Here is a 17,117-nt window from a genome sequence, read left to right as displayed (position 1 = left end):
TTGTACGCGACTTTAGACATGTGGTTTTGTCTAGCTGTTTAGCAGTCATTGGAAATCACCTACAACGTGATTGGCAGATTATTATTTTGCTATGTTAATTAGTCTGGTCTGGAGATTTTTGGTAGAACGGTGCAGGACTGGCGCGTACACAGAAAACGTTTGCAAATTATTTTTCTCGGGAACACAACAGCCATTCGAAGATGACTCATCACTTCGGATAACGAACCAAATTTAGTTGGGTTTCCCAAATAAAACTGGCCAGAATGTCTGAATGGAATACCTAATACAAACGTCGCTTTTTCCGTTATTGTAAACAAGAAAGCTTTTGTCAGGTTTAAATTCATAAGAAAAACACAACTTGTACCTACCTGAAACTGCGAAACTACCACAAGCGCTGGCAAAGGTGTTTAGATTACGGTGATCAAAACAAACTCATAACAATTTAGCGTGTGTTTATCTCCCTCATTCCCCAAATTAAGTGTTTCGATAACATATGGGATGTGATGTACCCTACCATTCGTACCAATAAATTCGATTTCAGATAATCGAAACAGTTTCACACGAAGGCCTCCTATTTAAAGTATAGATCCTACATTTTGGTGCTTTTTAAGGGTTTCCTCACGACTATTCTGCCTATAATTATTTATAGTTGTACGATAGCATAAATAGTTACTATTTGTAGTTTAACGATAAACGCAAAAACTTGTCGAATTCTAAAATTATATTTACCACAAAACGTAATGCCTTTATCAAACCTTTCGATGATTTCAACAATAAATCAGCGTGACGTTAATTTATCGTTGTTGTGACATAATATGCCATAATATTTGGTCATACAACTGCCTTCATCAAGCCATTCGGTTTGAAGCTAGATAAAAATGCATTTTACTGATGCGTTTTATGCCTCAAAATGAATGATTTAATATCAATCAAAAGTTAAATGATTTTTTCCCGTTTATTGTATTTATGAATTTATTTTCTGTCAGCAGCTTTGGCACCACCGATTAGGCTGGCTAAAGACAGAATGGTTTTGAAGATGACCAGCTGGCTCTGACTGTAACGGTTGCGTGTTGCCTCTAAAAATGCTATTTGCATTTATGGATGAGTTCACGAATATCATTGCTGAAAAAATCAATTTACATTCAACCGGATTATTTTTTCCAGTATTCACTCATTCAATTGTTACAATTTTTAATTTTGAAGTTTGCATTTATGAAGCGATCAAAGTGAACCATGGACGCGAACGGACGCGATTCGATGGTGATAAATGTCATGGTTGATTGTTTAGTTTGTTGTAAGCTATGTTTCTTATTGAAAACCGCCAACATCCGCATCGCACTATTAGCCGGCATTAGTGAAAATCCTAGCCAGTGCATGGAGATCACAAAATCTTTTTTGCAGATTTTTGTTTCCCTGCAATTATATTGTGCCTGTGTTTGTTTTCTCGAGGGTATTCGGAATTGGTAACAGACAAATATCTAACACTTGCGTGCTTCTGGGGGTGGACGGAACACGCTCATCGTTCGTCTTCGCAATGAGTTAACTTTGCGCGCAACAATGTTCGATTCCGTCACTTACAATGGTGACATAACAACCCAAACCTTACTTTCCGTCGCAGTCGTGGAGATGCAGGGGTAAACTCGGTCTCCGATAACAACGACTGTTACACCTACTTCCTCACCCATATGACCGTAAGGACGAAGACGGCGCTATTATCGATCCATATAACCTTCCCAGCTGCTACACGTTAGTTTGCCTTGCATTGCTGTTCACTTCCGATGACTTTGTCTTCCGTAAGTTCCGCTTCAAGATGGCCTAGTATTGTTCGATCGGGCGAAGCTCTGGGGTATTGGGCGGGTTCTTATCTTCAGGCACGAATTGGACGTTGTTGGCCGCATACCACTCCAGGGTCTTTTTGCCATAGTGGAATCCGGCCAAAACAGCACGGAGCCTGTGTGATGCTGCAGGAACGACAGGAGTCGTTTTTGAAGGCACTCGTTGACGTAAACCAGGAAGGTTGAAGGTGCCAGTTGTTACAAAAACATTGTTCTTCTCTGCTCTCGATTGAATTTGGCCAACATCGTCCAGTACAACTTCCGTGTCATCGTTTTGGCCGATTTGTTCTGCTTTCGTCGCAGTTTGGGGTCTTCAGCCTTTTGTACGTTGACAGTACAGCTCTTTTCTTGGCACGTTGCACCGTTGTATGGGACACTCCGATTCTTCGTGTATGTCCTCTTTTCGCCCATTGTCTGTTCGACCGTCGAGATGCGGTTTCTTTTACAGGGTGGCAACCCAACCGGGAAAACCGGGAGAACCGGGAAAAAACCGGGAATTGTTTGGAACCGGGAAAAAACCGAGAAGAACAACTGTTGAGTAAGGCTCGAAAAAAGCACATGACAAAAGTGTTCGTCAAAAAATTATTTCAAGTCGGATTTTCTTGAAACGTTGCAGGAATGAACTAAATACATATGGATTGTATTTTTGCATAATTACTTTATTCAATTTCCTTTCCTTGAGAACTCTCATTTAATTTTGTGCAATGGTGGAACCGATCTTTTTAGTCGCTTTCATTTATTCTTCTTTCAACTCTAACTAGTTTTTAAACTCTTTGGACGATTTTCGAGCTTCGGCCTTAATTATGGTCCAAAATCTTTCCACCGGATGAATCTCTGTTGAAATTGGGGGGTTTGCGTTTTTGTCTCTATACCTATTCAATGTCTATCGCGCGTAACGGCATGAACCCTGGACCAGCCAAAATAATGTCCCGGGACCGCAGGAAGAGCAGTACACGCTTCTGGAAGCGCTGTTGTTCGCTGTTGATGGTACCCGTGTTAATGTACGATTTCTTCCTTGTCTTCAGGAACATCAAACCGCGATTTAGCAGCGTAGAACTCCAGTCCCAGTATCTGCTTTGCAACTGCCTTGATGTCGATTTCGGTATCCATCGGTTCCATTAACCACTCTTAATACAGCTTCCTTGCGCGGGATTTGACCGCCGTATTTTTTTGGTCACGCTGGTTAAGTGTCTTCCGGATCTTAAATACAAGAAGCCCAGCTCGTTTCATGGTTTGCCGAACGAACCAGGCGAAACACTTTGCCTTCAGAACCGCGCCGCGAATCGAACGGTTTTGGAATACGCTTGAAATAATTCAACATCTTACGGGCCTTCACAGAATCAGCTGTCTTCGATTTTCTTCCACTTCTAGCTCACAGCTCGGTCGTTTGGGACTCCTTAGCCGATTTTACCCCCCGAGACACAGTTGTGCAGTCGGATTCCCAGTTGTCTTCCGATCCATCTTATGGTCGCAGTCGGATTTTCCATGACGACGCGCAAAATTCTCTGGTGGCTTTCTTCTTGTAAATAATACACTCCAAACTAGTTACACCCAGCTTTCCATCAAATTTTACCCACGAACGAAAAAAAAATTAAAACACGGATAAAATGGTGCCTTTTTCTCGAAAACAGGCAAGCCTTATACATTCGATGAAGACATTACTGTTTTAGGAAATTAGCCGTAACGAGAGTGCCTTGATACTTTTTGGAGAGATCTGATAGCCGGTTCAGGCAAGAGCCTTCCTAACTTGACCGTGTTCATGAGGAAAACTTTAATTCTATCACATGGCAATGTCACGTTGGAGTACCTGGAATCGTGAATCTGGAAAAGGAAAGCCGTGTAGCACAGCGCTTGCTGTACGATGCAGTACAGGATGCCGGTGGAGTAGACGAAATGGATATCGCTCGCAATTCACATAGCCGATACGTTGAATTGATGAAGAAGAAAGAGCATTCAGGATGAAGAAGCCCAGAAGAAAAAGGTCAATTCTATTTAAGCGATAGGAGCCCAAAGGGCAAACCTTCTCACGGACACCCAGAAAGAGGCAGCACTGATGGATGAAGACATGCGTGCGCTGCTGAAGTAATGCGTGTGAAATGTTATAAAAACTCTAATTGACCTGATTAAAATTAAGTTTGTTTTGCAAGAAATGTGTAACATAATTCTTTAATAAATTGATTCTTATATGGTTGAAGTAAGAATGATTCCCACAGACTTAATTTGGCCTTGAAGTCCCCAGTAATGTGTATTATATGCGTTGTTAAAAAAAAACTCGTAGACAAGATCTTCTCTCGAGAGAGATGAGTTTCTCATATTTTTCGAATTTTTGCTATTTGATTTTTGATTTCAATAAGAAGTGACTTTGACCATGTTAGGATGTAAATCGAAAGTCGAAAGTTTTAATCCTTATCTTGTGGAGTAACTATACCCAACACAAACGGGGAACATTTTATTACTTTAGGGCAATTTTTTATTACTTTTTGTGTCTTAAAAACGTCAACCTCAAATGTCTAATTAGAAACACTTCCGTTTCGTCCCCCAGTGTTTACTTGAAATGGAAATATATAATACTGTCTGACCAGAGTTGCCGAAGTTGCGAAGATTGTTCTGAATGGGCACAAGTTTTGTATCTTCAAACAGGTCCAAATGAGTTTTCATGAACCAATGATTATGTGCTGTAGATAGCTTACAAGAAAGTGAATGTTTTTGTTTTTCACTAACGTAGTTTACAGCTCGTGATGTCATTTTAAGGCGCATTTCAAGTCATTGAAATCATCAACGTTTGCATTCTCTATGACGGGGAAAATGCTGCTTGGCAGCCCTTGTCATATGTTTTCGCTACTCTGTATGCACACAACGAGCGAACTAATACACACACACCGGATGAATTGGAGATTGAAGAAACTTGTAAGGCCTCTGCCAGACTGAACGCCAACACGAGCGGTGGGGTGAGATGCTTGCCGTAGGTAATTAAACAGCTATATTCACGGCTGTTTATTTACCTAGCCTAGCAGAGGCCTAACATGTGCAACATATGCTACTGTGTGTGATTTTTTTTTGACTTGAGACGGAAAGGGAGCATTTTCGACAGAAAAAATTTTGCATGTGGTTGAAACGACCTCTATTAGATAGTCGTACTCCCGTAACACGTGCTAAATGTATGACAGTATGTGTTGTTACTTGACTAGGGAAGAATTTTATTGCCTTTTAAGTAATGGATTTGTTACCTAAAAGGCAATTTTGCGCTATTGCTTCTAAAGTAATAAGGAAAAGTTTCGCGTGTACAGATTTCAGAAGTACATTTAACCGGGAAAAATATTTGAACGAACCGGGAAAAAACCTGGAATTTAATTTCGGGTTTTGAGTGGCCACCCTGGGCCTTTACCTCCAGCCTTCCGAGTTGTGATCAACCTCTCCCCCGAAAACTCTAATCACTTTAGACACCGTCGTGTAAGGCAAATTGAGTTTTTGATTATGCTACGACAGCGGAAATTCTCGGTGCGTATTCAGAATTCAGAAGAAAGTAGGCACATCAGTCTACAAAGCTGTGCTGTTTCCTTTTTTTTTTTTTTCAAAAAATCGATTATGGGAGTTAGGCATTTTTGGTCGTTCCACTGGTTACATAAAACCACGACTTACCTATGCCTCGCTAATCTGCCTATAATCGCATATCATTCCAATCTGAAAAACCATCGATTTGAGAAAACATCGCTTGAAGGTATTTTTCTTTTTTCGGGTATTTCATCTGCTTGGGACGGTTTGTTTCATGTTTTCGACATTATGTAATGAAATAGACCTTCATGATAACTTCAATGTTTAAAAAATGCATGTTTCACGAAAATTGCAATGAAAAATAAACTAGAGACTGATATGTGGCCATCGAGCAGCAAAAAAAAATGCAGAAAATGAGGAGATACTCTTTGTTCTTCATGCATTCCTATGAGTAGCAGCAAGTGCGCACCGACACGCAAAAACTCTTTTGTATTGCTACTCAGCGACTGTAAAAGAGTAGTTTCTTCCAGGTTTTGCTTCATGCACCAACAGCCGACAGTGGGGCGAAGAATATGTAAAGTATCGCAACGTGCAGGGTATCTGACTGCTTTGGTAAGTTTTTTTACAGCAGTCTAAGACCTCTGCCATGCTGAGCGCCAACACATGGGGCGAGAACATCTCTACTTACGGCCGTTCATTAACTTACGGCAAGGCTTTCGCCCGATCGCTCGCGTTGGTGTTTAGCATGGCAAAGGTCTAATGCAAAACCAGCCGAAGCAAAGCGCTGTGGAAGTAGTCCGATACCCTATTATTTTTTGTCTCTGTGCAACCATCGCAAAGCATCATGAAACTTGCAACAATTGTCTTCTGCTGGTCGTTCTCGCGAATGCGAGAAAGCGAAGAAGAACGAGAAATAGCTTGAATGGACAATTCTCCAGTGTGTGATAGTGGTAGCAACGAGAACTTTACATGAGGTGTTTTTAAGATGGGACAATTTGACCTCACATTTTTTTTTGACTTTTCGTAATAAAACCAACCTTCTTGTATTCTCAGTCGATAGTAAAGCAAGAAATAGATGGAATCTGAGTAACTGAAAAATGATGAAAATCCATATGGGGCTGATTTGCGATTATAGGCAGTAATCTGGTGATCGAAACTATGTGGTACGGCCGCTCAGACAAAGTTCAGCACACTACATATGCGGAGCTATAAGAAATACTCCGATGTAAGTTTTGAAAGCAATTATTCATTTTCTCCCTTTTCATCAAGGACTGCCCTAAGGTTTAATCGTCACAAAAATTTCCTAAAAGAAAATCTAATAGGACGAACTTATAGTGAAGAACGAAATTTCGACTTCCCCTATCAAATCATTGAGGCCGAACGAGAAGCTTGAATGGGGGATCAGTAATTCAAAGGGGCTCAATAATCTCCTACACTGACGCACAGTGATCCAAAAAGGCAAAAGGTGGAATTTTAATTCCATAGCGCTTTTCACTTTAATCCTAGTTCAGTGGTGTCTTCGGATGGAACAATTGTTTGTCTGAACGATTCGCATTACTTCAAATTGTCAAAAGTTATTAAAAGTGTACTGTATTAAAAATAAAAAAAAACTAACTTTTTTTGTATTAAGAGATATAGGAATAATTTATTTGGCAGTGAAAAATTGAAAAATATAAAACTTTGCTGAACAAACGAAATTTCTATCTTCATTGAAGTTAAAGTTACAGAGTATATTATATGGAAATTACTCAAACTTTATTTTTTTGTACTTAACTGTTGTCAGTTACGTTCTACGAGAAAATGATGTTCGGAGAAACGATTGGGACATACAATACACATATTTTTGTGAAATTTACACATTTCCAGGAGTTTTACTTACGAAGTCATAGCATATTTTAGCTTATTTTTTCGATAATTTCAAAAACGTATAGGGTGAAAAGGGGCTAATGGAATCAAGAAATCAATGCTTTTTCCTAAAGCTTAGCTCACGTACTAAAAATTGTTATAAGTTCCATTTGTCCCGACCCACCCACTTTTTACCTATACGTTCTTAAAGTTATCGTAAAAATAAGCTAAAATATGCTATAACATTGCAAGGAAAAGTCCTAGAGTTGTGTCACAATCTTGGAGAAAACCGTGTGTTTTGTATACCCCAATGCTACTTTAAAACAATTTTTTCTTGTAAAATGCCATTAACAAAAGTTAAGTATAAAAACTGAATTTCAAGTAACTGTCATGTAAGATACTCTGTATTCTGTACTCAATGAAGATAGGAATTTTGTTTATTCAGCAAAGTTTCATGTTTTTGCATGTTATAAAACTTCGCCAAACAAATCATTCTTTTATCTCTCAACACAAAAAAGTCAGGGGTTTTTAATGTATGAAAACCTAAGCTCGCCGTACTGAAATATGGGTAAATTGGGACAAATAGATCCTGCAACATTCTGTAGTACTTGAGCTAAACTTTAAGGAAAAGTATTGCCATCATGGTCATGGCACTTACCCCTTTTTACCTTATACTTTCTAGAAGTTATCGAAAAATAAGTTAAAATATGCTATAACTTCGTAAGGAAAAGTCCTGGAAATGTGTAGTCTTCGGCAAAAACATGTATTTTTAGTGTCCCAACAATTTCTCCGAACATCATTTTCTTGTAAAATGCAACTGACAAAAGGTAAGTACAAAAAACTAAATTTTGAGTACCTTCCATAGAATACACTTTATAACTTTATACTCAATGAAAATAGAAAGTTTGTTTACTCAGCAAAGTTTCATATTTTTAAATTCTCTACAACTTTACCAAATACACTATTCCTCTATCTCTCAACACAAATTATTTTTTTTAATTTTTTTAATCAAAAGTAATCTCATAACTTGCAAACAATTGTTCCGACGACACCATGAGGCTAGGATAAAAGTGGAAGGCGCTATGGAATTAAGTTCCAATTTTTGTCCTTTTGGATCACTGTGCGACGGTTCTAAAATAAAGCCACTGGGGCTGGCATCACCCGGCTAGAAAAAAAAGAGTATGTTTCTATGGGCCACGGCCTACAGTTTTCCAAGCAGAAATATATTCAATTATGGAATGTACATTCGTCTTTTTAAAGAGAAATTTCCGACATAAAAATTTCTGTATTTTGTCCAAGAGTCAAGCAGCATTCAAAGCACTTGAAGCACCTTTTTGCAAGGCTAAACTTGTGTGAGAATGCATTTTGTCACTTTTGCAGTTAGCCCAAAAAAAAGGTTATTTTTTTGAAACACTGCTTTTAAAGAGTCCTTGTAGAAAAAGGCTTGTATCTCTGAAACCTCAATTTATACAAATTCGAGATATTCAGCAAACAATTTTGTAATACAATTTTACACAACTTTGCAGGAGAAACTATTTGCCTAGCAAGTCTTGTTCAAAAGTTAGGTGTGACACTCTCTGTACGGTGAACATAGCAACAAAGTCCATTAAAGCATATGGAGAACAGCAGTGAACGAAGCAACTTCCTAGAAGATATGGATAACATAGGGCTTAAAAGTATAATTTTGCCGGCTGTTTCTCGATTAGGCCCCAGTGTGCGACGTATGAAAGTAAAACCCTTCTCAAATTGCATGCACCTAGAGTAATACCACAATAAATCTACTATCAATAGTCGCAGTGGTTCAGTCTCTTACAGGAAAAATGAACTCAGTTTTCTGAGTCAGGTACTTGTGCAAAGTTTCATTACAGCTAAAAATGCTTGATCAAATTTTCAAATCATTTGGCGTGATCATACTGGGCACAATCACAATAGCGCACGATATCGTTGTTTATACTGGCCACTACGCGGTACACGGTTGTTTAGGTTTTACCACATCATCATAATTATTTATTCAATACAGAACTGGAAAGATTGGGAAAACGCTATCACCGTTGATCAATCGCACACAAACCGATATCATAAAAAAATGTCTATCACTCGCAAATATATTTATTTATTTTAGTTTTTTAAGGTTGATCGGTTCAGCACTTTCAACATTAATAAAGTTTGACATTTCCATCTCCCTTTTAAACACGCCGCTTTTAGTTGCAGCCAAGTAAATGTCACAGTACTCAAAAAAAACTCCGTACACAAATTTGCACGCTTATCTGGAGGGGGGCAGATAAAAAAGCGAACATTATGAAAGATTTGAGATAACGCGACTTTCATTTTTAGGTCAATCAGCTTTCCACTGGTCCTGCTATTTTTGTCTGGAACGGCTTCTTACATGTTTTCGTTGTTTGTTCGCGGCTCATCATTTCAACCGCGCAATAAGCTGTTAATCGAATGCCGCGAGCGCGCTTGGCGGCTGAACACAAGCAAGTGACAGAAAATTGCGTTTTCCGTTTTCTGAAACTCTAGAATACCCAGCCAGGGTCTCACTATTAGCTGCTTCACCCTAATTATTGTACAGGCTTAACAGCTGTACCAGATGCAACCACTCCGAAATAGAGTTGTTTTAAATAAAATGCATTCGGTTGCAGCGGCCCGCACATTATGTTTATGTTTCACTGCCCGCAAACAAACCTTTTCGGCTTCCAAAACATTCTTGGAACCTAGTTCCTAAGAAAGTCCCCGACCGTCCGCTGTTGGATTGGATTACGGTACCGGCCTTCTGGCAGTGAATGAAACTGGACTTTTGTTTTAACCAATGAACCGGTCTTTAGTGCATTTATGTTTCCCCCTTTTATTACACAAATGATTGCTCATAGATCACATACTTGATAGTTTGAAATTACGGCCATTAATCGCAAGATCACAGTGCGTCGCTGATGGGCGTTCCATAATTACTGTACTGAGACGATTGCGGAACTTTTCGTCTATAGACTAGGACCCCGGGGTGCCTACCTATCGGGGCAATGACATACAGACAATTCATTTTAATATACGTAAACTAATTACAGCACTCGTATTCACAGCGGAAAAACAGCCTCATTAAGAACACATTTCCTAATTCAATTTATTCCGCCAGGCTGTCTCAACGCAACATCATCATCCCGGCTTGCGGCTAGAGCGTAACAATGGTGCTTTTGAATCGACTCGGTACTGCGATGATCCCACGTTCATCATCAACGCTGCTAGCAACGCGCATCATCATCATCATCATGATGAGCCGCCGCACTTGGTGTTGAAAATTGATGAAGATCAAGATCATGATAAGCTAGAAAAACGTTCTCAGCGATTCAATAACTCAAACAACAACCGCCTTCTCACTGTTGGTGCTAATACTGACAATAGTCACTCTTCGGACTATGAAAACAATACTTGCAGCAGCAGTCGCGAGTTGCAGGACAGCTTATCCGATGATATGAGTCTGCTGGAGGAGCTTAGCGTTTACGATAGTCACGAAAATGACGAGGACGGTTCGGACAGTAAGGAAATGGACCTATCCCCAAGACAATTCCAGCAGCAGCAGCCGCAGAATCCCATTCCCAGACATCATCATCACCTGCTGCAGCAACAGTCAACAGACAAGCTGAAAACCAGTACAAATAGTCTACCCTCCACTAGCCGCAATTTTAGTCTACACCATAAATTTAGGAATCACCAGAACGTAATCGATGCCAAAAGACGACAGTTTTTCCTGCCCCTGGAGCAGGAACCGTTCCAGCCAGTCAAATCGAACATCACCGAGCTGCCGTCCCCGAGCAGCACCTCACTGCACAGCGGCTACAGTCATCTGATCCTGGAGGACCTCGGCACCAAGTCCAGCTCGGCGCCACTGCTGATGAAGAACGTGGAAGCCGAACTTGGCGAACGAAGGGTGAGGGAGTGTTTCCGATCGCTTGAAATGCAACAATAATTTACTTTGATTTTCTTTTTCTACAGAATTTGCGATATTCGCGATCGCAAAGCGATCGACATCTGGCAGGTGAGTGTTCAATTTTTTTTGTCTACATTTAACTAAAAATAGTCTCGCTCGTATGAGTTGTTCCAACTGATTTGTTCTCTAAAAATATATCATCCCGCTTGATGTACAAAATCGGCAAAGCAACACATTCCACAGTTTCAACAATTTCATTGAGAACTTTAATGAGAAGTTACAGCGAGACAGGCTGCGAGCACCCGTCCTGGGTGGCAATAACGGAAAGGTGAGCAAACACACAAACATTCCGTTCACTGCCGAGAGGCAAAACTTTATGAAAAAAACTGTGGCGCGGTAACAGCATCCACACACACACACACACACACATACACACACACAGACGCACAGTTCATTATCACTCCACTCCTCCAATCACAACACAACAGGAAAATCAATTAAAGAGAAAAGCTCTCGCACTAATGGGCACGAATCGGTTACGAATTTCCACCACGAACGGGGGGAACCGTTTGTTCGGTTACGTTTTCAGAAAGCATAAAAAGTGGTGCTCCCTTAAAGAGCATGATATGAAACGAATAATAATAAAAAAAGCACTGCTATTGGCTCTTTTCCAGCCAGCCGTTCCGTTGGTCCACTCCAGAGTGAAGGGAGCACGAGCACGAGAGCATTTTTCCTCTTTTGATTTAGAGTTGCCCGAAGCGGGCTGAAAATGGCAGAGCCACAAGGATGTCCTCTCAAAACACACTCTACAGGTGTACACGAGGGTTGACTGGGTGGCCTGGGGGGTAACAAACAACAAGATCACCATGGCAGCTTCCTTCTTCTGTTTTACTCCCGGAGCGAACAGCAATGCAAATACGATGCTCTCGTTTCCAGACGCGAAAATCCGTCTCCGTGCATTGTTAATTGGCGAGCTTCTTTGTTTGTAGCTTGTAGGATATTTTAGGCTGCTTGTTATACATTTTTGTTACTAGATGTTGTAGTGCTAAACGTTATTATGTAACGAATTAAGTAAAATAATCGTAGAGCAGTTCATAAATGTGCTGTGAATGAGGCAAATTGTGATTTCCATCGCTTGTTAGTCTTATAGTTAGCTGCTGCTTTTTTTTCTCAATCCTGTGTTCTACCGACTGTTGCTCCAAGCAATCGATTGCCACCCGAAGTTTCCCAGAGGGAAAATGCATCGCAGAATGTCCAGCTTCAGAGAATATAAGTTTTTCCGCAGCTTTTCAGCGAAAATTGAAAACTGGCACATCCGGAAGGCGGAATCCCTCTGGAAGCGAATGCGGGAACGAAAACTGGCAGGTACAAATTATTTTTGGTTTTTCGTAAATCTCGTCGCATGAGTCATTTTGTCAAAGACAACGACAGCCGCTGCACGGCTTGTTGTACAAGTAGTCAACTAGAAACGCATTTCAAACCTAATTAATATTCCGTATTCGGTGTACGCTTGAAAAGCATAATTCATTTAACATTCATACAAAAGCCAGTTAAACTGTTCATTCATCATCACCGTCACCTTGATGTTGTATGCAGTGGCAGTAGGTTGAAATCGCCTTGCGGGTGGGAAACACTAGTAGTGAAATAATGGGGGACAAGTGTGTGGTGTATGGAGTATAAAACCAAAAAAAAAAAAAAATAAAATAAAATAAAAGACGATACGTGTGGAGGCAGCATAATAATACCCGTTGGCTTCGCTCTCTTTGCTCCGGCTGCGCCTGTCGTATAATATGCTCGCTTGCTGGCCTGCTGCCGTTGCCACTAGCAACCTGGTGAGAATCGAAAACTGTTGCTTCCATGTGATGCGCGGTCGGAACGCAGTCAGCGGCGACGGCGACGGTTGATGAGTGAAGCTTCAACTGTTACCCTTTATACGAAGCTTTTGCTCTAGATAAGTTGGACTGCTGATGGAAGAAGGAAAAAAATCGATCCATTTTTAACGGTGACCGTTTGCTGCTGGACTGATGCATGGTGGAAATTTATGATTTCCTTTCCCTGAATCAAAATTCAAATATATTCAAATTTATCGTCAAATACTAGACGTACGAATGCGAAATCGGACGTTTTCTTCGAAAAAAATAAAATATATAATATATATAATTCTGCTCATATCTGTCAAATACAGATCGGACTCGATTATCCGAAACATCAAAAAAAATTTCATTCTTGATAATCGAATCACACAAAATATACTGAAATTTTGCGATTAACGAACATCAAATAAATATTTCTTTTCTTTATTTACTTGTATGATGCAGTGGCGTAACCAGAAGTTATTTCTGAGGCAAAAAGGGGTAAAATCTTGAGAAGCAAAAAAAAAATAAATTTGACATTGATTATTTTTAATTAATTCGAACATGTCTCAAACATGCCGGAAATGACTTAAATGGCAACAAATATGCCAGAAGGGATGAGAAGGGATGGTAAAGACAAAATTTCGAAATAAAAATTGAAAACGGACACCAAAAAAATAAATTTCCGGATAATCGAGTCTAAAATTCCGGACAATCGAATTCCGGATAATCGAGTCCGACCTGTATTCCAAATCAAACAAACGAGAAAAATGATTTCAAAGTTTTACAATACTTTTACGCGCTGCGTTCTTGTTGGGGCTCTGTCGAGTTTTACAATGTAATATAGGGTAGCGTTCTCATAATTATTATACAGTCAAACCTGCTTTGTGCGAGGGATAGGGACCGCACAAAATAAATCGCATAAAAAAATCATTTGAAACTTCACGTGCAGTTACAAAACAATATTTCCACAACATTATTGAGAAAAAAAAAATTTTATGCGGTGGATAGGGACCATATGAAAAAATTCTCAGTTAAAAATAACTCGAAAGTTGTTGATTCTTATTTAGAATACCTATGAGAACAATTTTAAAACAACGGATTGATAAACGTAACTTGTTTAAACATACTATTCCTTTCAGCCGCTTTCCTTCGTAGGCTAGCAATTCGTGACTTTTTCTACGTAAAACTGACTCAAATAGTAATTTTTGACGCAACACTTATATAATGCGTTGGAATTCATTCCAAGAATCGAAAAAAATAAATGGCTGAAAATGTTGCCGGAAGTGGTCTTTTTTCATATACCGCACAAAAAAAAATCGCACAAAAAAATCGCATAAAAAAAGTCGCACAAAAACAAGTTTGACTGTACATGTTTTTATACATGTTTACCCTATAGTTACTGAAATGGGTCCATTTTTAAAGTATTCAACTTTTATTTAACTCAGATAGGATCAAGTGGCAGAAAAACACCTTATGTTATTGCCATTCTAGAGTACCACAATTCACCTCCAACTATTCAATTTTTGCCTACCCTGTGACTCAGTTTTCGTCCTCTTACATTTAATTGTAATGAACCTTCGATACCCTATATGTCTGAAACACAGGAAAAAAATCGAATGAAACTTTTATTGAATCAGTTGCTTAGTTTTTCTGTAAAGACACTAGTTTGTTGTCTGCTCGAGTTTTTTTGAGTTCGTTGTTCATCTTGCGTGGTGAATGAAAAATTTTTCTGTTTTTTTTTTTAATCTTTGTCAAGACTTTTGTTCTTGCTCATTCTGCTTAAATTGGTAACACTTTTACTTGTATGCTCATTTACTGTGGTATTTTAGAGTTGATGATAATCATAAAATGGATTCCAAAGTTGGTTTAAAATCAAAATGGACCTTCAGAGCTTTTGTCACCACATTCTCTGATGTAAAGGTAGCAGGGACTGTAGCATCTTCGTTGTCCTGATGCGATTGTTTGTTGTATGTTCTAGCAATAATAACTTTCAATTGTTAATATTGTTTGAGCTTACCATCCTCTTCGACTACCAATTCGAAGAAAACATCCTAAAACTGCTCAAGAGGTTGGGTAAACATCAAACCTTCTGACTTGTCTGTAATTATTTTCCAGTAGTTAAAAAGCACAAATGCATCTGACGGTCATATCAGAAATCGTTTTTCCAATGCAAAATAAACTACAAAATAAAGCTAATCATCGCTAATGCTCTAGTTGAACTCTAGTGGTATCTCAGGAGAAGTCTCTGCGTCCATCTGTGCAACTTCACTAGCTCAGGTCAATCACGGAGGTGCAACTACGATATGTACGCTTGTCAATGCTCATGCTCAGGAGAAGTCTCTGCGTCCAGTGTAGCATTAAAAACAATTGCGTTAGTAAGCAATCGATCAGCCTCCTTTAGCGACCATACTTCATGTCCGTAAAGGGCCACCGGGAGGATCAGCGTCCTGTACAGCGCTAGTTTAATGCGAGATTGCAAACTACGAGACCTTAGTTGGTTACGGAGTCACATGTCAAATCGTTCCCCATCAATCTCTACCTCAGGCCCAACACCACCGGAACTCTCACGTTCCTTGCAGTTACCATGTAACTTATTTTGCCGCTTCTCTCTTAAAAGGCGTCCGCAAAACCAAGGAACATGCGAGAATTCGTGATGATCGTACCGTTTTCTTGCAAGTTTACTCTTCGTATTGCACCTTAAAGGTCGATGTTGAACAGAAAGTTGAAAAGAGCTTCAGTTCATCTAACGTTACGAACGCGACAGCTATCCGCAAGCATGATTTCGATACCTCCAGCTTCGTACGACTCAGCCTAATTAGTTTCGCCGGAAAACCGTGTTTCAGCATTCTCTGCCAAAGCTCGTTTCTTTTCACTAAGTCTTATGCCGCCTTAAAATCCACAAACATATGGTAAGTCTGCAAGTACACTTCCGGAATTTATCGAGGATCTGTCAAACGGTTAAAATTTCATCGGTCGTCGGCAGCGTCCCTATCGAAAACCAGCCTGGTATTCGCCGACGAAAGATTCTCTTGCGGCAGTCGCAGTTCCCCAACCGGCGATCCAATTACATTATTCTATGTTGAAATGATCAGAAGAAACAGACAATAAAATTATTCTAGTCAGTCCACTCGCAGCCACCGCCGCTGGCGGCTGGTCATGCTACCGACAGCAGCTATCGTTTTATTTTATATCACCGTTCCGTTTGTGTGTTCGTTTGCTGCTGCTGGTGGTAAGAACGGGTCCTATCGTGCGGTCTTTACAGTTCGACTGAAAAGTTTATACGGTAACACAGTAAAAATATTTATTTTTGCAAAATTCAATCTTATTACTCTATTATTTTTCTCTAATAGAGATTATGCAACTTTTCGATACAACTTTAATAGTAATTTTTAGGTTTTCCATTAAATAAGCCTCAGTTTCGGTAATCTCTTCATCATCGGTCTTCAATTTCTTGGCAGCGAGCATTCTCTTCAGGTCTGGGAGCAGAAAATAGTCGCTAAGGGCCAGATCTGGAGAAAACGATTGATGCAGAAGCAATCCGAAGCCCAATTCAAGCAATTTTGCCATCGTTTTCATTGTCTTGTCAGCACTTTTCTGAGCGATTTCATCCTTCAAACGCTATATAATAGTCGCTGTTGCTCGTCTGTCCCTTTTGGAGATATTCAATAAAAAATTATTCCATGCGCATCCCAAAATACAGACGCCATAACTTTGCCTGCCGACTGTTGTGTCTTTCCACGCTTTGGATTCGATTCGTCGCATGCTCTCCATTCCGCTGACTGTCGATTGGACTCTGGCGTGTAGTGATGGAGCCGTGTTTCATTCATTTTCACGTCCACTGCGCTCAGCATCAACTATGATCACACGACCAGTTCGGGGTTGACGTTTGTCAAGCCATTATTTTGGTATGTGTTTTTTCCATCAAGAAGCAATGCTTTATCAATACACGGAATTCGGATTTTTCCATTTTTTCCACAATAACAAAAGTTGCTTCACTCTCAATGCTGTAACTCACGAACCAATCGACCGATTGCTGTCAAATTTTTACACGTATCTTTTGAAAGACGGTGCTTTGCGATAGTCAAGTAAATTTTTACAAGAGGCGCCATCTAGATGGCAACCTCATTAACTTTTTAGCCGAACTGTTAGGCTGAACAACAGGATACG

At 39.8% G+C, this 17,117-nt stretch overlaps 1 protein-coding gene across 4 annotated transcripts in view; it reads left to right on the top strand.

Annotated features, from left to right (window-relative positions):
* The window catches only part of LOC129718338 (rho GTPase-activating protein 7), a 68,748-nt gene that overhangs the window by 32,733 nt on the left and 18,898 nt on the right, over window positions 1–17,117 (top strand). For 3 of the 4 annotated variants that reach the window (XM_055669019.1, XM_055669018.1, XM_055669017.1), the window contains 2 exons: window positions 10,303–11,094; window positions 11,160–11,202. In XM_055669019.1, coding sequence (XP_055524994.1) covers window positions 10,303–11,094; window positions 11,160–11,202 — 835 coding nt within the window. Of the gene's footprint in view, window positions 1–10,302; window positions 11,095–11,159; window positions 11,203–12,041; window positions 12,460–17,117 lie in introns of those variants that run through there. The other variant, XM_055669020.1, reaches the window with a different exon arrangement.

Source organism: Wyeomyia smithii, chromosome 1 (genome assembly GCF_029784165.1).
Source record: "Wyeomyia smithii strain HCP4-BCI-WySm-NY-G18 chromosome 1, ASM2978416v1, whole genome shotgun sequence".
Lineage (NCBI taxonomy): Eukaryota > Metazoa > Arthropoda > Insecta > Diptera > Culicidae > Wyeomyia > Wyeomyia smithii.
Note: the sequence above shows the minus strand (reverse complement) of the source record. Positions and strands in the feature narration are given on the sequence as shown.